Raw genomic sequence first — 26,262 nt, forward strand, 5'->3', positions numbered from 1 at the left:
TGTAGCATGAATTTATAGACCAGGGGTTTTCAAACTTTGTGATGGCATCAACCTCCACATAAAGTATAATGAAACTAGCGAAGGACCCCGTGCCTTAAATATACACTCTAAAAATGGCTGGGTTATTTTTGACCCATAATGGGTAAATATTGGACCCATGCTGGGTTAAAAATGACCCCGTGTTTGGTTAAAAATGACCCAATGTTGGGTTGATTTTATGCTACTATGGGGTATAATAACCCAGCAGTTGGGTTAAAACAACCCAGCATTGGATCAATTTTAACCCAGCCGTGTGTTCTGTCCAATACTTATCCATTGGGTAAAAAATAACCCAGCCATTTTTAGAGTGTATATATCCATATTTCGTATAGAGAAATTATTGGATAAATAATTGGTTACACAGAAGACCTAAAACCTTCTGTGGGACATCCCAGTTTGAAACCCCCCCCGTTATAGACAACTCTCAATGATACTTTAGTTAACTAAGCTCACATTTAATGTGAACTTGATCACGACAGAAGGCGTTGGTAAGGCGATGCACCCGGACGCATTGCCTTGAACTGTTGCTGACTTCAAGCGTATCGTGTCGTAACCTGATCAAAGCCGAGTCAAGGTCTCTGTGAACTCTGAGCTTCATCACTGCCTTTCTGTCCACTGTATGAATTTTTTTGTTCAAATTATTTGACACTATCGTGCTAACAGTCTAGAAAACTCCACTCAACTTAATAAAAATACTCATGGGACAAATAAAATTTAGCACTCATATTTATTTTGCCCTAGTTATTTGTGTTTATACTGCAGTTTTTGTGTGCTCAGAAATAACCAACACAAGCATTTTTGTGGGTTTTGATTCCTGTGTTGCTTCTCTTTAGGCTGTACCTCCAGAAAGAAAAACCTCACAACCTGGAAAAAGCTCTTAAATCCAAAATGCACACAGATTAAAATATGGAAATATATTAGTCCACAAACATCAGTGTGGAAAGTATGAAAAAAATCAAAGTGGAAGTAAAACATTTTCCTTTGCACTGCCTCAGGGTAATGTCCTGACCTCTTTTATAAAATCATTCATTTGGCAAACAATATAGAAGTAATAATTATGTAAATATTTAAGTGAGACTTTTTTGTACTGTATTTTGGATAGACATAGCACTTTTTACACGTGATTTAAAAGTATTTGACTGTCTTCAGCTAAAGAAGCGTGAGCTGTTGAGCTGTTTAGTTTGTTTGTCTTTCAAATGCAGCCAGAGTCGAGTCGAGCTCCTCTCTCTAAACACAAATACCCATCATTTCCTCTATGTGCAGTCCTATTTTTACATTTAAGTCTTAATTATAAATTATATGTTAAAATACTTTTTCCTGTCCCAGCTGAACTACTGTTACTTTCTCAAATAGGGTTGTCACGATTAAGAAATTTGGCTGACGGTTAATTGTTTAATAAATTCTGACGATTACGACAATTAATTCCCTGTTTTATAGGACTTTGCTCGTTATGACGATTAATTATCTGTTTTATTGCTTTGACTTTTAATTCTCATACATTTTTTGCTTGTTTTTCACACAAATATATCTTTCAAAAACTGAAAATTCATAAGAAATAAACACAATAACGTTTCTGAAAAATAACTGAAAATAAAAACGCAATCAAAATAAACAGGCATTAAATAGTAGCCAATCCTACCGAGGTCATATTAGTACAATTACATGTATTTAATGGTTTTGCAATGTATCACGAGCGCCATCTGATACTGTCTCGTTTATACAGGCGCTGCAGCTCCCCCTTGTGTTTTTTAGAGAGATGTGCAATCATTGTGGTGATCTGAAATCATTGCGATGAGGTCAAACAATTGCGATAAGACGATTATTTAATCATTGTGACAGCCTTATGCTCAAAGATTGATTACAAAGTTTTTTTTATTATAAATGCATGATGCTTTTAATGTACTACAAAATATCACTGTTTCACAGTAATACCATTTTTTGTTAAATGTATAGTATGACTATAGGAATGAATAACTTTATAAGCTATTTTAATGGAGTATATTATTGATTGTTTTATATAGATTTTCTCATTTTGTAGTAATTAGATTTTATTTTTGAAAATTGGGGCAAAACTACCTGGTGTCTATCATCACTACTGCAATACAATAATTAAATAAATGTGTGACATAAAGTCAAGGAGAGAATATTTTATATTCATAATAAAGAAAAAAACTCTTGACTTTGTTGTAAGTTGAATGCGATTGAATGTGGCTGTTTAATTTATCCTCAATTACTGATCGTGAGCCACTTACTGTAATTAAATGCGAGTCAGAGTTGTCGGGAAGCCGACGGTGACATTCCCGGCCAGGATGGCACACCGTCCACTCATGGAATTACGTCCGTCTAACCGCATTTACAGAGTTCGCCTCAGCACGCTACAGGACCTGCGCAGTTAACCCACGGGCTTTTGTGCGATTCAGTGTCCTGGGCTACGCCCCCGTAAAACCCCGCTTTGCTTTCAAGGCCCCTTGAATGTTTTTGTATGTTGGATGGAGACAAACATCAGTAATGAGCTGCTCACAGAGGCTCTGGTTAACCAGACTGTAATTGAGGGACTGAAATGTACCTCTCATCACCATTGAGTATTTGTTTACCACAGTTTAACTCTAGTGTTTCTGCACAGAGAGAGAATTTAACTCTTTGCTGTACTGGCTGTCGAATGACCACATTTTCTTCATTACTTTAGTCTTTGAATAAAATAAATGCAATCTCAGTATATAAGATTTATTTCAGTACCCAATGAGATGCTGTTTTGTCTGAAATTAAACCCTTAGATTGCTCAACATCTTTGAAAACACAAATACTATATGAAGACTTAAAATACTGTCTTCATAGGCAGCTCAGTAGATTTTGGGATCGATCCAGAGGCTTGCAACACTGATTAAATGTGACTTGAAGGTCTGATGATGCATAATTTTCACTTTCTTATAAAGTTGCTGACGGAGTAAATTAAAGAACAGTCGGCCTTATATTTATCTGTGCTTCACAATGCACGCCCTTCATATTAATGCCAGTAAGCTCACCGCTGCGTCTCGGAATACTTCTGGGAACAGACGCAGAACAATAGAGAGATTCCTGAATAGTTGAGTCTTACATTATGAAGTCGAATCTGAATAAGTAGGTTCTATAGGTTCTTTGTTTTCTGTAGTTGAGGTTACGTGAACGCCGGACTGCTGAAATCCTGGAGCGTTAATGATCGATTGATTGATGTGCACCAAACAAAAATATCCCGTTATTCCCGAGCGGAATGTTTTGGAGAGTTCTTATTAAAAGCATACATCGAGGATTCCTTTAAAACATGCTTTCCATATCGGCTCCTTTTGTAGAACAATTGGATTATTTTCCGACTCAGTCGTTCGTCTCCTACGTCTTCGAATTGGGACGAAACAACAATCTTGTTTTGATATAAACAGAAAAACTTTTCAATCCATCCCAGTTGGAGGCTTTACCATAAATATTTAAACATCTTCAAATTACCTTAGCCGAGAAATGTTTGTTCGTTTATATGTTTCCTTTTACGTTAATTGTAGTTTACGCTCATCTGGATCCAGAAGTGTCATGTTTATTAATATGAAGCCTTGTTAATATTTAGAGATCCTTGCTGTCTCTGTCAGCAAAACGACGGCGATTGTGCTTTAACTTGTGTTGTTCTTTGAAAGCTCTGGATTTTCTCCTGGCTTTCAAACCTCTCCAAGCGTATCAAACTGCAGCGCTACTCCTCAGTTTTCAGTGGAAAACAACTTCATAGGTGAATTTCGCCTTTGGACGTCTAATACATATTTAAAACTGAGGAGGAACACGTATTATTCAACCTCTGTGAGCTGAATCTCTCTGATTAATTTTACATAAGCCCTGGCCTTTATACTTCACCGAGTGCCTGTTATTTCCCCAAAGGATTCGGTGATATACCAAAGTAGCTTTTTTACAAGTAGCTTTGTGAACACGAGACAATGAAACGGGAGCCGTGATGTCTAGTTCAGTAACTATAGGAGCCTGACAAATGTCGTCAGAGGATGAGTCAACGGTCGTTTCAATCAGAAAAACAGTGTTGTTGACAACACACTCGGTTGTGGGGTTAATTCTTAATGATTGTTTTTCTCCATGGAGCTTAAATCGGAGTCTCAACATTTCCATACGTCTTTCCTGGCCCATTTACACTGCATTAAAAGTTGCTAATGGACCTGATTTAAGTTGTGTCCTGCCTTCAGGAAATTGATATTGTAAGCAAAAGAGACAGACACAAAAGCAACGCTTAATGTAAATAAAATGCAAGAGATTATTTGCATTTGCTGAGCTGGGATAGTAAATTAATTAGATTACTTGCTTTGAAAAGTGAGGGTAAACAGTTGCTGTATCTTTTGCTATTGATTGCAAAGCTTTTGTGTATACATTTGTATTTTTCAAGTAAGACAGTCATGAAAAGTAATAATAATGAACCATTGAAATTAAAATGTCTTTCATTTAAAATTTTCAAAACCGCATTTCAGATGCTGTGCAATGAGTTTTGCAAGATGGTTAGGACAGTTATGCCGTCCAACGTGCAAAGTCACATGACTTTTTAAAGCGCATCTAGGGATTTACTAGGTTAAAGTGTTTCCATCTTATTTCAAGTGCATATTTTTTATCTGATAAGAAATTTATCTGACTCAATTATATGCATATGTTTTTATGCACTTTTTTAATTTATGGGCATCTTCGTGTTTTTTATGCGCATCTCAAAAATGCACATAAAAATGGATGGAAACAGCTACTGTCAGAACAAAATTGTCAAAAAATCACCCCAATCTGTCACTTTTAAAAGGTTACAATGTGTACAAGCACAGATATGTCTACATTTGGTACCAAAATGTGGTGGCTCTTATCTAAGGTACTAATAAGAACTCTTTAGATCAGATGTCTTCAACCTTTTTTAGGCCAAGTACCCCTTAATGGATAGAGAGGAGGAGGGACCCCCAGTACATTTATCAAATCAAATTATGGATTTACATACTTGTTTACATTACAAAGATATTAAAATTCACATGTTTATATATACCAATACTTACTTAACATACTATATACCATTTTAAATTTACTGACTATATTTAAATAAAGGTTCCCCCATTTTAATTAAGTTTTATATCATTTAATATGGGGACCATTAAGTTTTTATAATTTCTATAATTACACTTTTAATGCATATTGTTGGATTGCCTAATTTCATTCAAAAAACTAATTAATTTAAACAATATTTAGAGGGCCCCCAATAATACCACCACGGACCCCCTAGGGGCTCCAGACCCCCGTTGAAGACCCATGCTTTAGATGCATATTTCAAGATGTATTTTGTTGGGTTGCCGATTGAGAACCTGTGCATTAACCCTTATGAATATTGTTACCTCGGGGCACTGATTGTGGATCTGTCAGTTCTTATATCCCTTTATCAACACTGCTAACCTCATTTTCTACATTGCACAACTTATATACCAACTCAATATTCTGTATGTTAAATGCTGTGATTTCAAACACCCCGCTTCATTTAGCACAGTGATGCGTTAAGATATGCAAGAGTAGCGGCCGCAGCCCAATACCCCTGAGCTTTAAAATCTCTGAGATGACAAAGTGTTTCTTTTGTGGTTTCAAAACACTTGTAACCGAAGACGAGAACTGGATGCTATAGAATCAGACCCCGCATGTTAAGGGCCGATCATTGCTCCTCCACCAGACATTTGATACGCTCAGGTCTCTGTACAGAGTGATTGCTGTGGTCAGATTACCGTGCATGTTTTGTCCTTTAAAGCTAAAGTTGAAGTTACCACGTGTGTTGCGGCTGTGTGCGTTCTGCACGTTTCTCACCCTGATGTGTTGGCATGCGTGCTGTGCGACACGTCGATTGGCATATCTGATTGTGAGCGTGATGTCACTTCATATGTATGATAACTTATGGGTTTGGATGCTTTTTCATTTTTGAGGATTTGTTTACTTCAAATCGAGTGAATCTGTAATTGCACATATTGAACGCATGCCTGTTTTTCCAGTTAGTTGTTCAAATTGTATTTTGGACAGACAGTTCGACTCCCAGCTCTTTGCTTATTGTTTATATATTGAAATGTACATTTTTAGGGTGAAATAAAGCATTACGCAGGCCTGTTTTAAAACACTTCATTTCCACTGTGGTGAGCTCCAGAGCCGCTGTTGGAAAGGAAGGCGAGGTTGAGAAAAGCTCCAGTTTTCTTCCTCTCATTCCGGACATTTTTACATTTTGTTTCCCTGCTGTGTATCGTATTATAAATATTTTGAAGTAATTGTCTGGCTTAAGAAAATTCTGCATTCCTGCTGAGGTTAAATCAATAGACCTGGCAGGCTTTGGCAATGGCGGGTTATTTGGCCGAACAGGTAAATCCTTGTGAAATGTAGATACTCTCCAGCGCTGGAATCACTTGATTGTTTTTGGTACAGCCGAATGGAGTCAATAGTCGCTTATCTGAACATTTAATAAAAAAGTGCCTGAGGCTTTGACTGCAGAAAGTACGATCTGATACATTTAGCAATATTATAGCATAAGTAGATATTTTTGTCTTGTTTTTGAAAGAAATTGCTTCTTGGCATTGTTAGTCGAATGTTTATACAGTTTTTTTCTTGAGCAATACCCTTCCTCTGCTTTTCCAAACGCTGTATAAAAACAAATAAGAAATATAGGAGGTATGAGACATTTGCCTGTAAATGTGTCTGAGGGGGAATTAAGTTTATTTTATGCAGAAGTTAAAGTTTAGTAGTTTTTCCTAGCTTAGTGGCCAAAAGTTGTAATATTGAACAATTCTTATGAAATATATAAATATAGTGTTATCTAAAAGTTTTAATTTTAATTTAAAACTCTATAAATGTAATTTTCTCCAGAACAGTTTATGCAATTTTATGTTTTTATAAAATTGCATTGTTAAATTGATGTTTTACTAGTAACATGTAAACCCACTTTATATAGTTACATATATGTATAAAGTAATGTTTTATATGATTTCCATTTGGAAAAAAGCATGAAAGGTTTATGGCACAGAGAGCAATTCATTATCTGAGCTGTTTGTCTGGATTCCAGCTCTTTAAATACACTTACATCAACACATCTACTGCCTATATATTCTGTATTTTCATATATATTTCCATCAGCGGCTGCTTCAAACAGCGATATATCAGAGACGCTGGGTCGGCTGGCTATGATTTAAAGACGGTTTGTGGGCACTCTGATGGTTTGTTGACTGGGTTTCCATGTTCCAGAAGTCGGGTCTCTTTATGTTATGGGGATATTTATTGTTTCCCACTTTTAATGTTGTGTTTGGCTGACTGCGACTCAATGGTTAAGTGTTTGATTATTTTCTAAGACGCTCCCCCCTAAGTTTGTCTGAGACATCAATGGCTTGCTTTGTCATGTGGAGAAACATATTGGATAAAGGGTGTGTGACACGAGGTCTTAGTGAGAGAAGCGTTTCTTTATAGTACAGTAAAGATGAAGCATGAATGTCCCTTAGTCAATCATAAATAACAAGATTAAAACAAAGATTTTATAATTTTAATATAAAATGCATTTTTTTATTATTGCTACAATTGACCATCATGTGTGCTTCTTAATATTTAATACACAGTGGAATACAAAATATTAGTTCTGGAAATTTTTCATTACAATTTATATTATCTGTTTAACAATTTAATAAAAGAGTTTAATTGAAACGTTAACATAAATGTAAGATTTTTTTTAGGGTTTGTTGTCTCCCTTTCTGCTGTAATGACATGGCTTTAACAAAATCTGCACTTTAAAAAATCAATGCAGCATTTTTGTCAAATCAACATATATTTTTATGTAACTTTAACTTAACAAATTAAGTTAAACAATTTCAACTTGTTTTTATAAGTTATGTTAACTTATCATATGTCAAAACCTAAAATAGTATGTTGAATTGACTTGCAAAATCAAGTTATTTAACTTCATCCTGCATTTTTTTTTTTTTTTTTTTGCATTGTGATGATGTTAACTCAGATATTTCAAACAACATCAGATTGTACAAAAAAGTTGAAAAAGTCAGCCAATATCACAACATTTAACAGAAGTAGAAATGCTTTTTTGATTAACAACATTTGAAAATCCTAAAACTGTTTCTTTTCAGATTTATATTTTAATAATATATTTTAATGCACTGTAAAATATGCAGCATGAAGTTAAAACAACCTACTCTTTTAAGTTTTTTTTCTTTAAAATCAAGTTGAAATTGTTTAACTTCAAGTTAAAGTGACATAAAATTATATGTTGATTTCACAAAAATGCGAGGTTTCAGACTTTTTACTACGCTTATAGAAACAAAGCACAAAAAATTCAATCCTGATTCGCATGTATATTATCTGAAGCATGCATGTGTGTGTCTTGTCTGCCCTGAGGAATTGCTTCAACAAAATGAATTTGTCTCACATTACATCTTTGTCCTCTGAGGAATCAGGGCTCATTTTTGTTGCTATTCAGTCTGTAATTTGTTTAACTGCATGTTCACTTTTTTGACAAGCAAAATATCATTGATTTTGCTCTGTGAATGTGTCCATGGGTCATGAACAGGCGATTATAGATTTTGAGACAGATTATCGCACGCGTTACGTTAGCGACAAACGTAGGTTAAAGGAATACACATGGTCCGATTGATGCTGTAATTTGGTCCTAACGTGTCACACATGCAGAAACGTTTTTCATGTCGGTCCACATCTTTAATCTAGAAGCCAAGATAAACGCAAGCTAGTTTTTTCTTCTTCCTCACAAACAAACATGTGATGATATAAAGTGAAGATGTAAAGCATATTTACCACAAACACACAATCAAAGAACATTGAGTTTGACTGATGCACGTCAATACAGGAAACGTTAAAAATTAGTTTGGGAACTTTCCAATTTAAAATCAAAACTCTGCCTGCAGATATTGAATTTCATTCACTTTTAACTTCTTTTCTAAAAAGGAAGTTTTCAATGGTTGGGATCGGTTACGCAGGTCACGTTTCGTCTCTTAATGTTGTTTTTCTAGTGTAAACGAGAGTTGTGATTATCAATTAGTTGAATGAAGCCGCCCGATCCAGACGGGGATATCAGTCGCATACGCGAAATGAAAAGCACATGTCATCTCTGAGCCAAACTACAGACTCGTAATTGATTAGTGACGCTTCACCAAATGTGCCAAGGGTTTGTTTAACATCTGTATGCTTTCTGTGTCAGAAAGCTGTCTGTCACCTGTAACTTTTTTATTTTTTTGGTTCAACTAAATCTTTAGGTTTGTGTCATATTCTTGAAACTTTATATAAGTTGACAGCTGGGCATTTTCCTATTAATATATATGTGATGCTTAAAGCCATAATGTGTATAATATGCTTGTTCAAATCATTGAGATGGTTGCAAGAAGGTAACTGCTATTTAATGATATAGAAATAATGTTGTTTTGAAATTCGATGCTCGAGCATAAATATCCATGATCTCCAAAGCCAAAATCCCATTAAAACTCACTTCTGTTAACTTGAACGTTACCTTAAACATTTCCAAAAGGTGCTTACAATGTTTTGCTATTTCATTATGATGTTTAGTCTGCTTGTAGTGTGTAACCATGAAGCATACAGTTACCCAACTGCTGACGCAGCTTTTAGCATGTTTTGTGAGATATTATGCGCCTCAAGGGTCTCATGTTTTAGGAACGCCACGTTAAACGTTTTGATGTACTTCGCACAGACAGTGATGACAAAACCATACAGCCCGAGCTGTCCGTCTCAATATCAGTATCCACCTCCAAATGTTTGTTTTGAACACCCTCGAATTCAGCGACACGAGAAACCTTAAGAGCAACGTGTACTGTAAGTACCAGATCGTTTGGTGAAATTAAAGCATTGTGTTGACAATATTCATATGTGCTGTCTGATAAGATTGCCTGACTAGATTTGGATTTGTTTGTGTTTTACATGTTAGTATATTTTGAATAGCTGAGGTATTCAAATGCATTTTGCATAGATTGTGTTTTACATGTGGTTTTTTGTGTGTGTTGTATTATGCCGGACTCATTTTTCAATCACGGTTTGGCTTTCTCACAGTATGTTAATGTCGAACTCTTTAAGAGAGACCACAGACACTTCTGTATAGAGTATTTCTGCAGCCCCATTACGTGAAAGAGTAAGCTAAAAAAATAAAATCGGTCTGCATGCTCATTAACCAGAACATGATTTAGTTTGCGCATACATCAATTACCTTAACCAAATGTAAGCATGGCATATACAGTAAGTGCTACACGTATAATATATTTAACTCTGAAGTTTTCCACATCTCGTTTTAATGCAGCACTTTAAATTAAAACATAGAGCGAATGTTTATACGTCCCGTAGAGTTTTTCTGGTTCCACATATGTATTTTTAAGTTATACAAACATTTGGGCATCTCGGCATGTTTGCAAACGTAAACACAGCGACTATTACCGGTTGTGAAGTGGCTTTCTGCGCCGTGATACCATCAGAGGAGCGTGTGTGTCTGTGATTGGTTATTGACCCGAGGCTGGTGCCGCTTGACTTCTGTATGACCCGACACTGAACCACAGCACAGCGAAATGAAAATAATTTTTCACAGCACTTACCCCAGAAAAAGTTCTGCTGGCATGGGTTCACCGAGCTGAAAAGACTGTTAGACGCCATAGCCACACGTGAATATCCTCAGATTTCTCCTTTGGAGGTCGTGGTGACCCTTGAAGTCCTAAACTGGGAGCACAAATCATATCAAGGCATACGTAGAGACGAAAGCAGGCAAACAAAGACAACGACACTTGGAAGACGCTCGGCAGCGGATGTCATCTATGTATGAGCTCGGTTCGCATGTCTGCAGCCGAGGAGAAGGTTCAGGCGCAGATACCGGTTGGAAACGTAATAACGGCTATACTAGTGTGGTTAGAGCGTACTTACAGACTCGTTGGGTCTCTGTGACTTGGGTTGACCCACTCTGATTAACCATTTACGCCCCACTGGCTCCCTCCTGTCGTCCTGGGGAAATCTCGCGCACCGCACTTGTGGTTCTGTGGTTGTTTGTGAGGGGAATGAGACATTCTCGCAATCCAAAAACGTGTACGCTTTAAAACACACTTTTTCCCCCTCCTGATGGGCTGTTACTGGAGAGGCTGGGTCATGTGTTTGGTGACATCAGAGTAGGGAAATAAAGAGGGTGCAGCCCTCTTGTCAGTGGTCCTGAGTTTTCCCGGTCCCATCCAGCAACCTCAGCTCCTGTGAATCTGAAATGAAGGGGCTCTGGTTTTCAACACGGCTCCAAGTCGTTGGAAAGCAGCAGCACGTGTGGAAAGCACTTTTTTTCTCTCCCTCTCTCAGTGCTTCTCCACCTTTTTAAATTGTTGTCTGCTTTTAATTCCTGACATCTTTCTTCGAGTTTGTTTTGGCAATCTGTTTAGTCTTCAGGTGTGTCTGCGTAAGTTGTGTAATCGGCTCTTTAAGAAATGACGGTCTGGAGGCTTGAGTCTTGAATCACGTCTGTCTCTCTCTCTCTCTCTCTGTCAGCGCCCTGCAGCGTGCGGTCGTAATGAGCGTGAATTAACAGCCGTGATTCATCCGTCTGTTTCACGCGCCTCGCAGGTTTGGATTTTGGCACGAGCTTGGTGCTCGGTGCAGAGTTTGTAGCTCAGGTGTTTGTGTAAGAGCGAAGAAAATGTGGCAAGACATTTGTGCTGTTTCTTATATTTCAGGGTCATGTTGGGTATCATGACTTCAACAAAATATCAAAATATCTCAGGAGGAAGCATTTTAATGACTCAATACAGTGCAACAGGTCATTCTGTCTTCTCTCAGACATTACCATCACATGGGTAATTTCATGCAAATATCATGAAAAGTAACCATGCCGATATTTTAGATATAAATATTTGGAGGTTTAAACACCCATGCCAAGCATTTTTTTTTATTATGTGCCATAATTAAGTAAGTGCACATTTCAGAATTGTAACATTCATAACAGAGAAATGTCAAATCCAATGCGATTTCTCTCTCATAAATGGCATACAAAACATAAAATGAAATAAATATTATTTATTTCCTTCTCCAGTTGTTGGGTATTATTTTTGGTTTGTGCAAGTATTTTTTATTATATCCATAATGCATGCATGTTTCCCTCATCTAAAGTAGAAAACAAAACTTTTTTTTCTTATGTCTGGACTCTTTCAGTAGGGGTTTAGGAGAATATAACCATATTGTTTAATATATATGTAATAAATGCATTCTCTGAGAAATTATATTTCAGGTTTTGACTGCAAAAAATCTGGTCTCATGCATATAGACTTTAAAGAATATTATAGAGACTTTTAAACCTAGCAACTTCATGGTGACTGTGGCATGCAGCAAGTTTTGCACGGGCAAACGTCGTTCTTATTAGTTGTTTCTTAAATCGTTCTAGAGTCCACTCTGTCTTTTTTGTTATTTTAGGAAGACCGCTGTATTGTGAAATGGAGCTGCATATGAAAATAATGAAAATCTCAGCTCACAGGATATTCTGCTGCTATAACAGGAAATGTTTCGCCCACAGCAGACCGTTTCCTAAAACGTCCTCTCTACAGGGGCGTCTGAGAACAAGACTGATGAGAGGGAACAAATGAAGGGTTTGGTTTCATTTGTAAATTTTAGGTTTTTATTGCACTTTGGCGTAATCCAGGAAAACCAAGTAAAATTCACAATTCTTAGATATTTTGGGGGTAAACGTATTAAACTTATTGAAATCATTCGCTATATTAACACATATGTGCTGTTATTGAGCTGCACACTTAAAATAAATTTACATTTATGCATTTGGCAATTATCCAATGTGACTTTGGATAGTGCAATGTGTGTTGTTTCTTGAGATGGAACGACATTTTATGCTGGTAACGCAATGCCAATTGAGCTGAAAAATAAGCCTTAATAAGTTTTCAGGCATTATTGTATTTAACAAAAATTAGCAATATTTGCTTATTGGAAATTTTCTAGTGATCATGACAGCAATAAATGTAAAAATATTTTATTTTAAATTCTTTCAAGCACTATAATTATTCTTTGTGAATATCTCCATCATTTGAAGGTTTTGAATACTATACACGTAAAAAAAACCCTCACGACTGCACACTCAGCTAATTACAGTCAGTCTTTGTTTTTATTCCTCCTTCTGTGTTTTTGCTCTCTCTGAACACATCGGCATTGTGACCGTGAATTTCTGCTCTTTGTCGGACGAGTCTTGGTGGTCTTACAGTGAGCGTGGCTTCCCTGTGGTCCGTGTTTGAAGAAAAGACGGAGTGTGTATGCCCTTCTAACGGGCCGGCTTTAGCTTGGCCTGCTTCACTATGGACCACACAGGCATAAACAGGGCATTAGATGCTAAAACATTATTTCTGGCTGTGAGAGGAAGCGTGCGCTAACACTTCCAGAAGTCATTACACCTCTGCACAATTTCACCTTAATAAATTAGAGCTGTTTGAGTTTAATGCTGTTGAAAGCCACAGTCAGGATCGCTTGAGTTTGTTGAATTAAATTCAAGTATTATTGGGAATGTCTGGTATGCTGTGGAATAGTTGATAAGGAAATTTGTACATATGTTTCACGGTTTTGTCGTCACATAAACACCCATTCACAGCTCGCCCTCTAATTAATTAAAGTGCACCAATTTCATTGCTAAAACAAACAATAATTTGTGTATTTGGTCTAAAACAATGTGTTCGCGTGGTTTATGGTTTAAAAAACACATTATTTTCCACATACCGTACATTTTTGTAAATCCAGATTAGAGGTCTTCACAGGTCCACTTAGATCCGAAAACACGAGGTCCGACCTGAGACCTCGGATACAGGTTGGGTATAATAATAGCGGCATTGGGTCTTGGGTCATTTAAAATGAATGTGTTTTTGACAAACGGACCCGAGATTACCCGAACTATCTTGCGTGTATGCCCAATGTCCTTCACCATCCTGTTTGCCAAGAGCGCTTGCAACATCATTCGCGTAGCTGGCGTTAGGTTAATTTTTGTTGAAACAGACCTGGCAATCAATTTTAAATGTACATTTTAGCGGTTACCTTGTTGTCGGTAACAAAGTAAAATAAATGGAGCAGTGCCCAAATTGGTTGCAAGACCACCTGGGTTTCTTTCTGTCTGACTGTTAAAAAGAAATTGCTACTGGAAGAGAAGACCTCTACTCCAGATATCCCTGCCTTAAATGAACATTAAACATTAACAAATCTTTGTCTTTACAGAATAAAACTATAAAATAAAATATAATCCTCATCAACCTTTTTCTGTTTTTCCTTCAGATTTTGTTTCCCAGAATGCTTTGCATGAGGCTTTTATTTTATAGTTTTATTCTGTAAAGACTTATTAATTTTTAACGTTCATTTAACTGTAAACAAACTGTTGCCAGTAAGTAACATAAATTTAAATCTACAGTAAGTTACTGGCAAACCAGTAATACTGTAATTTTTTTACAGTGTTGATTTTCAGATTTTTAGCAGTGGATTCATGATATTTTTAGCTTGTCTAATAATTTACAGTTTCACAAAATAGAAATCATTAACTTAAAGTGGCTTTGTTTCCTGTGTTGATACAAAACAATTTAAAATCCATAAGTTGATGCCTTGCATGGTCTACTCAAGCAGCTCATCGCAGATCTCTGGGATATGACAAGATAACACTTGGCAGGTCTCACCAACCCCAGTGGCTTTCTCTTGTGGCATTGGGTGCACTGTAAGGATGGCAATTAAAGACGAAGAACCTGTTATTTCTGACAATTATCACAAGTCTGCTGTGCTGATGATCTGGCATTTAAACTGCTGAGTGACGTTTGGAGAACCTGCAATGGCCGTGACTCATCAGTCGCTTTAGTGAGTTGTTTAACATGACGTTGCATGTGACGTAATATGACGCATTGTCATTAGTCTTTAAATTTAGTTTTTTTTTTTTTTAAAAAAGGGTGTTTCAGCACACAGACTGTTGTCACTCTGTAAAAAAATATTTGCTGCCTGTGTTGAATCAACTCAGATTTACATGTCATGTCAACTTACTATTATTTATCTTGACAAGAGATGAGTTACTACAACTTATAAAATATACTTGGAAAAATTCAACTTCATTTTATAAGTTATAACAACTCATCTGTATCTCTAGTCACGATAAATCATAGTAAGTTGAAATGACTTGTAAATCTGAGTCCATTCAACTAATTATTTTTACAGTGCAGGGATAAAAAATAAATGAAAAGATTATTTTTATTACAGATTTTTAATAGTTTTTTAATGGAATCTTACTGATTTAATTATGTAAAATGACCTAAAATATGTTAGTTAAACCTACACCATAAAATATTATGCTATTTATCATGCTATTATGCTTACTTAATGGAATTATGGAAACAAAACACACGCTGTTAACTTAAAAATGTCCTGCTTTTCTTTAGCTTTTTTAACATATTTATTATTATTTACCACAATATAATGAGCAAATAAGAAGAGACTGGTCTCAGTATTGCTCATTGAGTGAATTAACACGCATCATGATTATCATTTTGTCACCTACAGTAAAATGCACGACTCTTGTGAACAATGGTAACCACAAAATTCAAAGAAGAAACAGAAACTCTTTTAAATCTCAAAGATAAATCAACATTAAACACTAGCAAGTCTTTCTTTTAGTGAAAATAAACATGTAAAATAGCATTTCATTTTAAAATGTACTTTCCAAATTCACTCCCATTATGCAAAGCATGCTGGGAACTACAAATCCACTGCCTAGTTAGTTAGTCTACCAAAATCATTTGTAGTTTCAACAACACAAAAGTTTTAAGTTAACTTCCTTTTACAATTTAAGTGGATTAAACTTAAAAATGAAGTTAAACTTATTCAATAATATGTTATTTAGATTATCAAAACAAAAATTAGTAGATTTATTCCAAACGTTTTTAAATGTTATTTTAATGTAAAAAAATTGGTTAAAAAATACAACATTTTTAAGTTTGTTTACTCATTTTATTTAAGGCATATATATATATATTTTTTGCTGTGTGAGACACATTTTTAAATGCGTTCTTGTTTACTGGCTTCTGTTTTTTAATGACTACTTATGTTTATAAAGAAAATTTTACCAGAATAATTGTGACAAATATTTGTAAGACTTTTATGTTTTATTTGTACAGTTTTATGGAGGTTCAACACCAACGGGTAAGGCAAATTGATTTGAAGGCTGTGATTCAAACACCGAAAAACGTCCTAATGCTCTTTATCTGTGTTCAGAAACATGCTCACAAAATAATTACGATTTAAAAATTGCTTGGTGTTATATTATTTTGTGCAATGCAATCTCTTGCCTTAATCTAAAAAAATGTTTTAATTTAATGAACATTTGAATTTTTGAATAGACTTAATATTCAGATTAAATTAAACTTTCTTTAAAGTGTTAAGTAGAAAATCTTCCCTTCATTCGTATCCCTGATTAGAAATGACATTAGAGAGGAATGCATTTTTGTTCTTGTTTTTGATGTTTAATGATCCTTCCGAGGTTTCTTCTGTTCAGTTGTTGTGATGAACTGAGATGAAATAATGCAAATCACATTCAGCTCAGAAATATTTAAGAAAGCATTACTGTGTTTTTTCAGTGTTTACATGTACATTAAATCACTGGTTTTCAGTCGTTGATAAACATTTATTTGGTATTATTAGTCTTAAATAGATCCAGCGTTTCTTTCTCGTGTGATTTATTGATGCTGATCACCCTAAATTACAAAGCAGACAGAAAATGATCATGTTAATGGCATGATGGAGTATACCGAATAGTTTGTATTTTCTGAAGCGTTGTTTTATTTTAACACAGAAGTTTTCACTGATGATTGTGTTCTTCTATTAATAGGTTTTGTGTTGTTTTGGTCAACATCTGCTGTTGACTTTCTCTAATATTTTTAACCCAGCAGCTTGTGGTTTTTGCATTTGTGTACTTATTTTGCTTGGGTCATGTAGAGTGATAAACACAGCCGATAATTTATATTGGCCTCTTTTCATACGCTGTTGTCAGAAGACTTCAGCAATGAGTTTAAATTCCACAACAAATGTTTTATTTTTATATACTTCAGATTGTGTCCCTTGAATGATCTTTTTCTTCTCTAAAGGTTTTGGTTATTGCTTCAGGCAAATGGCATTCATCGTTCAGTAAGAAGAATAAAAACAATACCTAAAACCAGTTATTTACAGAATGCATGTGTTTTGATGTGAATGTGCGCTGTGGAGCGGTACATTTACTGTGTCCGCAGCATCTCCATAGCAATGCATTGAGTTAATGTGATGCAGGGCTTTGTGTTAACATGTGGTAGCGTTCAGATGGACCACACGTCTGTGTAATTCAGATCTCTCTTCTTACTGCAGGGTCTGGGAGCACTTCTGTTTTTGGCAGGTCTCTCATCATTCAGCTTTCTGGTCACTCTTCCTCTTGCGGATCCCAGAAACTTTCATTTCTAAATGAGAGAATATGTGATAGTAGCCTTTTAAATACTGCATTGTAACAAGCAGATGTCACCTTTAATGTCATGTCACTATGGGCTTTTTGGAGGTTTTGTACTAAACTTGGTTGCCCCTGAAAATCTTGGTGGCACAGGTGGTGGAACTTTCATGTTGATATTAATAATGAATTATAGCCCCCTTTATAATTGTTTATAGGTAATTATTACTATTCTATAAATATATTTATAAAGACACAACAACACCCCATTATAAAAACAGTTAGTTACATTTATTATATTTTTATTATTACTTATAAGTGATGCATTTGCTTTTACAATGTGCATGCTCATTATCCATTTTACACTGATTTATAAGTATTAATAATTACTTACAAGTGTATTTTTAAAGACCCAGCCTGCATTGTTATAATGTCATTATATTATAGCTACGACTTATTAGTAATGCAGATTTAGTTCATTGTCAATATTAATGTTAATAGTCATGTCGGGAGTTATTTATTGTGAGTCATAAGGCAGTTATTAACCTTTATACCACGGGACTGTTGAATGCTGTATTCTGATTGGTTGAGAATGGGTATGCATTATTTTTCGATAACTGCATACCTAACTTTTCAAATGTCTTAAAAGCCGGCACCAGAGGAATGTTTGTGCTATAAGCGGAATAATTGACTCCGGTCCTTTTAAATTATTTGAAAATAATGCACACCTGCGTCGAAACTGCCACCTTGGGTGTGCATTATTTTTTTATAGTTCAATGGCCCGTCGTTAATTATTCCTTATGTAAACCGTATACTTAACCCTTTAATTGTCTTAAAAAAAGGCACCAGAGCAGTGTTTGTGGTAAGCGTGGTATAAGCGGAATAATTGACTCCGGTCCTTTGAATTATTCGAAAATAATGCACACTCGCGTTGCGTCATGCCGCATAACGAGCTTGGGTGTGCATTATTTTCTTATTATTCAATGGCCTGTCATCAATTATTCCTTACTTATACCACGGGTCTCTTGAATGCTGTGTTCTGATTGGCTGAGAAATGTATGCATTAATTTCTTATAACCGCACACCTAAATTTGAATGATTTAATTATTGAAAAAATTATTTAATTACTTAAAAAACTTCTGTAATAATGCCCACCTGCAGTGTAACGGCACTCGGCTTCACGTCGTGCCGCATTGCATCTTGGGTGTGCATTATTTTCTTATAATTCAATGGACCGTTGTCAATTATTTCTTACATATAAATGCATTATTGATGGCTTTAAAGGAGCCGTATGTCGGATTGTGGCCAAAACTGGTACTACAATCACAAAACTTGTGGCTAAAACTGGTACGGCAATCACACAACTGGTGGCCAATACACAACATAACAACATAAACATCAGTTGAGGGCTGCAACTCCACTTTTTAAATGACAATATCCTGGCCAGACCACTGTTGTCAGTGATATAAGTATTTGAAATGAAAATAATTTCTTAATGTCTAGTGACATCAGGGCCATTTTATGATTAATTTATATAAATTTCTTACATACTGTTCCTTTAAGTAAAGTGAAAGTGTATATTACAGTAATGCAAATGTTAGGAAATCATGAAGATGTTATTCGTTAAAAATTTTTTATTACTTTATTATAGCCATTGTTCTGTGGTTAAATTAGCAAATAAACCTTTTAAAATGGATAATGAATAACATCCTTATGATTTCCTAACATTTGTATCCTATACTTTTACTTTAGAAAGTGTTACCGAACTTAAATGTTTAATAAATGATAGAATAAACTATACGGTGTGAACTTTTGCAATTCAGTAAATAATGATAATGATCTTGAAATTCATAAAGACTCACAGTTAGAGATGCATAATACATTTCATCGACTTTATGTGTACTGCCCAGTAGTAAATGATAAATTTTATTAGCAAATTAGTATTTGTAATACATTTACTTGCTGTCTGTATTCCTGTACATCTCAGTGGTAGAGCATTGCATTTGCAGCACAAAAGGTCATGGGTTCGAACCCAGGGAACACAAGTACTGATAAAAATATATAGCTTGTAATGCACTGTAAGTCGCTTTGGATAAAAGAATCTACAAAATGCATAAATGTATATAAATATAAATATATTTTCAATACATTTAATACCTTGCACATATACCCATATTTAAACAGAGGTCAACAATATATTTGTGTGTTTGACAGACACAACGGCCAAACTGCCTAGAGTGACTCTGGTCACAGCAGGCCAGACGAGGTGTGTAAAGTCAAGACTTTCCTAACTAGTTGTATTTGCATATTCTGTGTGGTTAACAGAATTCAAATCAGCGGTACAACTGGTCATCGCTCAGGCCAAAATTCAATATGAATTGTATTCAAACAAGCATTCAAATGGTCTGAAACACGAGGCTACTGTTAAGACTGTGTACACCGATGAGATGATCTCCTTTACAACCGAACAAACAAACGTCTGCATTTTCAACTTGGATGCACGATCACTTACATCTCTTACTCACTGTGATGCTTTTAAACTCATCTATGTTGCCAATAAAGTACTAGTATAAATAGACCTGCAGGTGATATTTCGTTATTTGTATATGTAATAAGCTTCAATAGAACTACAAGGACTAGATTTGGGCCAGCGGTAAATGTTTGGTACTGTAGGGACGTCAGCTGGCAGGCTGTTTTTAGTGAAGTCCAGCAGTGTGGAATTAATCACACGAAAGCTGTTTGCGCTTTGGATGAGGACTCCAGGATCACTCGCGTTCCGGAAAGAACGGAAATTCAAGAACGCTTGATTGAAGAGAGATTATATAGTATCAATGTTCAAATTTGAGTAACACTCAACACACACACTCTTTACACACCTCGAACACACTGAACAAACTCTGAAAACATGATCGGTATGTAATGCAACTATACAAATACGTAAAGCACAATACACAGACTCCGACACAATGCTTGAAGTTGCTAATGGGTCTGAAATAAGGGGAGGAATGTTTGTCTTCATCTATCTGATGAGTTTATGTTTTAACATGAATGTTATGTCTGGACTGATGCTTGTTTGAGTTCAGTCCTCTGAAGTTTTATGGCAACGTTTGTTATTTTGTCTTGATATCACCTCTGTGTATTTTGTTCCTCAGTGAGGTGTTCCTGTTTTTCCGAACGTTAGATCTCAAATCGTTGTTTTTATGAGCTTGCTTGGCGTGATTTACAAGAACAAAACACTCTTGTCTACTTAAAAATTCAGTTTATGTCCAATAACATCCACTTTTATCACATATATCAGATACACACGTGGGATTCTTGAAGTGCATGAATGATGGAGTTGTTATTCATCACAGTGGGTGTACAGTATGTAGTAATATCTCGTATCAAGTTATTAACTGTGTCCGAAATCAGATGATGTGTTCTCCGAAGGCAACAAGGATGTCCTGTTTCCAATGCATCATTTAATGTAAATCTCTATTGGTTAGGTAAAAATCAGGGGGTGATTTATATCCCAACAACCTGCAGATATAAAAATTACCAAGCTGGTCTCACTGTTAATACATAGTATTGATACGTACACTGTAAACCCGGATAAGTTCTACTAACTCAAAAAATTTGAGGCAACTGATTGCCTCTATTTTTCTAAGTTTGCCAACTTAAAAGTTTTGAGTACTGACAACTTCAATTCAAATAAAAAAAATGTATTTATCTAAACTTAGATAAAGTCTTATATTAATTAAATTATATAATTTATGCAACTTAAATAGTAGTAGTTGTTTTACTTAAATATTTTGTGGCAACTGATTGCTTTGTTTTTCTTAAGTTTCCTTTACTCAAATATCTACATTTTACAACTTAACAGAACACTGTAAAACCTGACAAGTTCAGAGTACTCAAAATATTCAAGTTTTGTTCACAAATCACAGAAACATATCATGTGACTCATGAAAATGTGATACCAGTGAAAGTGTGTTGAGACTGAGCTCAGTGCTGGCTTCCACATAGGTATTGTTTATATGATAAAGCAACACATTGTTGACCTAAAGCCTAAGCACAGGCACTACACTTCTGAACAATGGTAAGCACAAAACTAAAAAATAGCAAACTTTTCTAAATATCCAAGATAAATAAATGTTTAACACTACTGAGTAGTGTTGTGCCGATAGACGATAGTATCGTGTATCGACGATCGTCCGACATATCGCCAATGGCAGGCTTTCATGGCGATAGTCATGACGATAGTTGGCGAATGGTTGTTATTATCATCATCATCATAGTTTTGCATGCTTTTCCTCGCATGAGGGTTTGTGCTTCACTTTACGCGGAGAGCTTGTAGAGAGAGAGTTCCTTCTTGCACGCAGATGCACTTAATGCGCGCGTCTCGGACTCGTTCTAGCACCTAAATCCAGCGCGTGGATGAGCAGCTACGCTTCCCTCTGTCTCACATGCACGCGCTCTCGCATCTGTCCGAAGTCTAAACATAAACTGAAGTAGTAATCCTTATGTATTTGTGCGGTTTAATGCGTTTCATGCGAGCTGAGGCAAACTATTCCTTTTGTTTAAAATATAACCCGCTGCACAGAGCTGCGCTCTGTCTGAACTTGAAGTCAGATAGTAATCCTGTTTATGATATGCTTTTCAAGGAGTTTTAGCAATACATCCCTCGTGTTTAAAATATGATTGTGTTCCGCTGGACCAGTGTGTATAAAAAGGCACCTCTGAGAGCACCACTGCTTGACACGTGTAACCTTCTGCAACAGCACTAAACAAATGCATTTAATTATTTTTATGTGCGCTGCGTGTGTCTGCGCAGGTGCATGTTTTTACAGTCATTAAGTAATCGTGTTAAAAATCAGGATTATGATTTTTCCCATAATTGAGCAGCCCTATCTCTGACATTTCCTTGCACTAGAGAGGTTGTTAGCGCGCAGAGGGTTAAAACCAGCGCGTGTCTTGTTCTCCCTCTCTGGCACGCAAAGAGCGTCTGGGCTTTAATGACGCACTCAGATTAATGGCATTAGTTTTAAGAAAGATGCATTCATGACGGTGTTGCTCTTGTTCTTTTTTCCACCAATCAAGTCTTGTCATAAATGAACAAATAAATAAATGAGTAAACTACTGCCCCGCCCCCCGATACTATCGTGTATCGCCGATCTCACAGGCTGACGATAGGACGATCTCAAAATGGGGCATATCGCCCAACACTACTACTGAGTCTTTTTGTTTACTAAAAACCACATAAATATCACTTAATTTCAAAAAATGCTCTCGTTTTGCGGGCTCATGCAAAGCATGCTGGGAACTGAACCTCCTCAACCCATGGCGTTGATTTATCTTTAAAATGAAGTAAATTTGCAGTGACTTTCTTAGCTTACCTGGCAAATTGAACTCATCACAACCACCAAAAGTTTGTAATTATTTGCATCCAAGAGCAAATTCAAAACTTTTAACTTTCAAAAACACCAAACACATTTTTTGTATGTTTGAATACATGCTGAAGTGTACAATGTATTTGCAACGTTTAATCGTAGCATTAGTACGTTTTTTACAGCTACAAAACGTAAAACATTTACAAATCTTTCATACCATAAAGATTGCTGTATATTTTCCCTTGAACCATTATATCGATCACCACCCTAACCCTACTTCAAAACTTATCCTAAACCCAAACCCTTTTTAAGTGTAGGACATTTTTTGTAACAATATAGCATTTAATGGGGACATTTCACAAGACTTTTTGTCAAATAAATCTTTGGTTTTCCCAGAGTACCTATGTGAAGTTTTAGCTCAAATCATATCATATAGATACTTTTTGGGTGTTTTGGGTGTCCTTGTAAATGCAAATGAGCTGATCTCTTCACTAAATGGCAGTGCCGTGGTTGGATAGTGCAGATTAAGGGGCGGTATTATCCCCTTGTGACATCACAAACGGAGACCAATTTAAATTACATATTTTTTCACATGCTAGCAGAGAATGGTTTACCAAGTTACTGGGTTGATCTTTTTCACATTTTCTAGGTTGATAAAAGCACTGTGGATCCAATTAAAGCACTTAAACATGAAAAAAGTCAAATTTTCATTATATGTCCTCTTTAAAACATATTTTAAGCCGCTAATATAGTCCTACCCGAAACAGTTTATTAAAATCATGAACTGTTAGACATAAAAGCATAACAGACAAAATTGTAATCACAATAATTTATTTATTGGAAATAGTAGTTCAAATGACCATGTGTGTCCTCTCTGGAGTTTATAAAGTACAGAGAAATATTAAAGTTATTAATCCATGAAAGCGTTAATTAGACTTCTCTCTATAAATGCGCGCATTTCAAATTTCAACGTACATCGACTGAAACACGGAAATGACGCAAATCTGTGACGTAGTATGCAAGAGCCAATGAACGTTTGATATCACTTCCGTAAAGCTTCTTGAAGCGCAATAATTGAATTCATATCTCTGGATAAAGGGATAAATTTGGACCTGTCCCATGTAGTCGTATGAATTTTTAAGATGTGAATTACAGGGAATGAATAAAATTACCATTTTTTGTGAAAGCACAAGGTGTGTATCAAAACAGTATTGTTTAATATCATGTAATTATCTAAAAGTCATGACCATTTCATTAGGTAAATGAGTAAACGGTCTAAAATAAATAAGTCCGAAAATACGACTGAAAACATGTCGTTAATATAAGAAAGAAACGCCAATGCCAACGATCTGTACAAATCTGTAAAGCTGTTAATATGTAAATATTTAACATATTGGTATCAACACGTCAATATTATACGTTTCAGTGTGAATGAAAACGTAAGTAAATATACGTGTGGTACAACCCCACGTAACTTTACGTATAAACGCACGCATTCTCATCAAATCAGGTTAAAATTACACACAAATGGTTATGAGCTAAAGTTGAATAAATAGGGATGCTGGTATATTTAAACCACAAAGTATGCACGAAAGTATGAACCAATGATGCTTTCCATAGCTTGCGACTATCATTTAACCATTACTGCATGTTAATTGCTTTCAACGTATGTTTGGACATAGAAGCTCAAATGATTACTACAAGTTAAGATTTCAAAGTAGGAGTAATGTATACAATTGTAATGAATCGAGTCTAAAGGAGTCCGTAAATGTGGTCGGAAAGATCGGCTCCTTAAATGAACTTCATTCGGCTTAATCAGTGTAACAGAATCTCATTTAGACCTTCAGAGTAGATGAATGAAGAAATAGCGTAAATATTACGTCTGCTTCCGCTACCCGATCTCACGCGGCGCTCTAATGATGCCGTAATGCACGCTGTGGTTTGATTTCGGCTTGCCTGCGTAAACATTAGGGTTGTAAGTACAACAGTACAAATCTCACATGCCCACACATTTGGATCGATTTTATATCGTCATGCAACATATTTATTTTTAAGTCATAAGCCCGCAGAAGAGACCTGCACATGCCATGGATGCTGGTGTCTCCACCATCAGATCATGCTTTTTCATTATAATAATACACATAGCTATCATTTGAGCTATCAACCTCTGTTTTTATTTGGTTTGCATGTCATACCCAGAACGCACTGGCATTAGTTGTTCATTGTGTGTTTTGCATCTAAGGTTGCTTAACATTTACATAGCGTCTTGTTTTAGCTACGTCCAATAAATCCAGGGATCTTAACTTCATTATTTTCTCATTGGAACGTCATCTGGCATGAATCCACAGTGGTTTTCATTGCCAATTCCCTAAATAATTTGTGTTTCATATGAGATTATTCCTGGTGAGCTGTGCTTCTGTGGCTGCACATATGAGGACAAGATGCTGTAGAGAGACGCTTCAGTCCTGTGCTGATGAAAAGAGCCAGTCGAACCCCCCTAAAGACCCTGAAGACATTGGCTAATTGCAGTAATAAGACTGATGCAGAGGTTGGAGAATAAAGATGCTGTCTTGCTGTTGAAAGCAGGCACGCGTTCGGCCAGTTTCTGTGGGCTTGTGGTTTTCTGTGATCTTCCCAAGTAAATCTGACCCCCCCCACCCCTACAACGGTGACCAAACTGGGATTATCCCCCTAAGCACGCTTCTTCCAGGGGTTGTGGTTTTGGCCTTTTTGGAGCTGCAGTTGATTATAAAGGTTGATATTAAATGAAATGAACCCCTCGGATCTCAATTTTATTCTAGAAGGTCGTTTCTGGTAGAAAATGTGTCAAAGTATGGTTGCAAAAGTGTTTTGAACAATGCCACTAACACCAGTTGTGTGGAGAGATTAAAGGAATGAGAAATGAAAGCTAAAAAATAATAATGTTTTTTTCAACAAGCTTTTTTCAAGGTGCATTCAAACTACAACTGACCGTAGATTTGTTGTTTGGTCCATACGTTTCAAAAATGTATTTTATCTAAATGTATCCTGTTTATTTTCTTTAAAAAAAAATTAATAAAAAAAGACATTAAAAGTAATAACTTTTTCAATTTCTAAGCAAATTATAGTAGGGATATTATAGTAAATTCTTGTCCGAAACAGGAAACCGAAAAAGAGGAAACCAAGGCTGAAACACAGAAAGAAATTATGCCAATTATTAGTACCATTGCATTTATGGGTATGACTGTGTACTAACTGTTTACTAGGCATTGCAAATGCATACATTTATATTAAAGTTTCAAAGAATAAATCAATTAAAAATTATGCAAATGTTTATTTAGCACATTGCAACAATGCACAGTATAAAATAAAATTCAAACAAAAATGTTTAACTTGACCCCACTC

The 26,262-nt window shown here is 35.8% G+C and overlaps 2 protein-coding genes across 6 annotated transcripts in view; one reads left to right on the plus strand and one right to left on the minus strand.

Annotated features, from left to right (window-relative positions):
- Window positions 1-11,112, minus strand: part of runx2a (RUNX family transcription factor 2a) — a 56,049-nt gene extending 44,937 nt beyond the window's left edge. For 2 of the 3 annotated variants that reach the window (XM_065254981.1, XM_065254971.1), the window contains exons 1-2: window positions 10,975-11,112; window positions 10,653-10,773 (exon numbers count right to left, since the gene is read on the minus strand). In XM_065254981.1, the coding sequence (XP_065111053.1) occupies window positions 10,653-10,710 (58 nt within the window). In that variant the 5' untranslated portion in view covers window positions 10,711-10,773; window positions 10,975-11,112. Of the gene's footprint in view, window positions 1-10,652; window positions 10,945-10,974 lie in introns of those variants that run through there. The other variant, XM_065254975.2, reaches the window with a different exon arrangement.
- Window positions 1-26,262, plus strand: part of supt3h (SPT3 homolog, SAGA and STAGA complex component) — a 106,121-nt gene that overhangs the window by 12,432 nt on the left and 67,427 nt on the right. The window contains exon 1 of one of the 3 annotated variants that reach the window (XM_065255003.2): window positions 9,786-9,885. The exons of the other annotated variants lie outside the window; for them this stretch is intronic. The gene's annotated coding sequence lies outside the window, so the exon portion shown is untranslated. Of the gene's footprint in view, window positions 1-9,785; window positions 9,886-26,262 lie in introns of those variants that run through there. 3 annotated transcript variants of the gene reach the window in all.

Source organism: Paramisgurnus dabryanus, chromosome 17 (genome assembly GCF_030506205.2).
Source record: "Paramisgurnus dabryanus chromosome 17, PD_genome_1.1, whole genome shotgun sequence".
Taxonomy (NCBI): Eukaryota; Metazoa; Chordata; class Actinopteri; order Cypriniformes; family Cobitidae; genus Paramisgurnus; species Paramisgurnus dabryanus.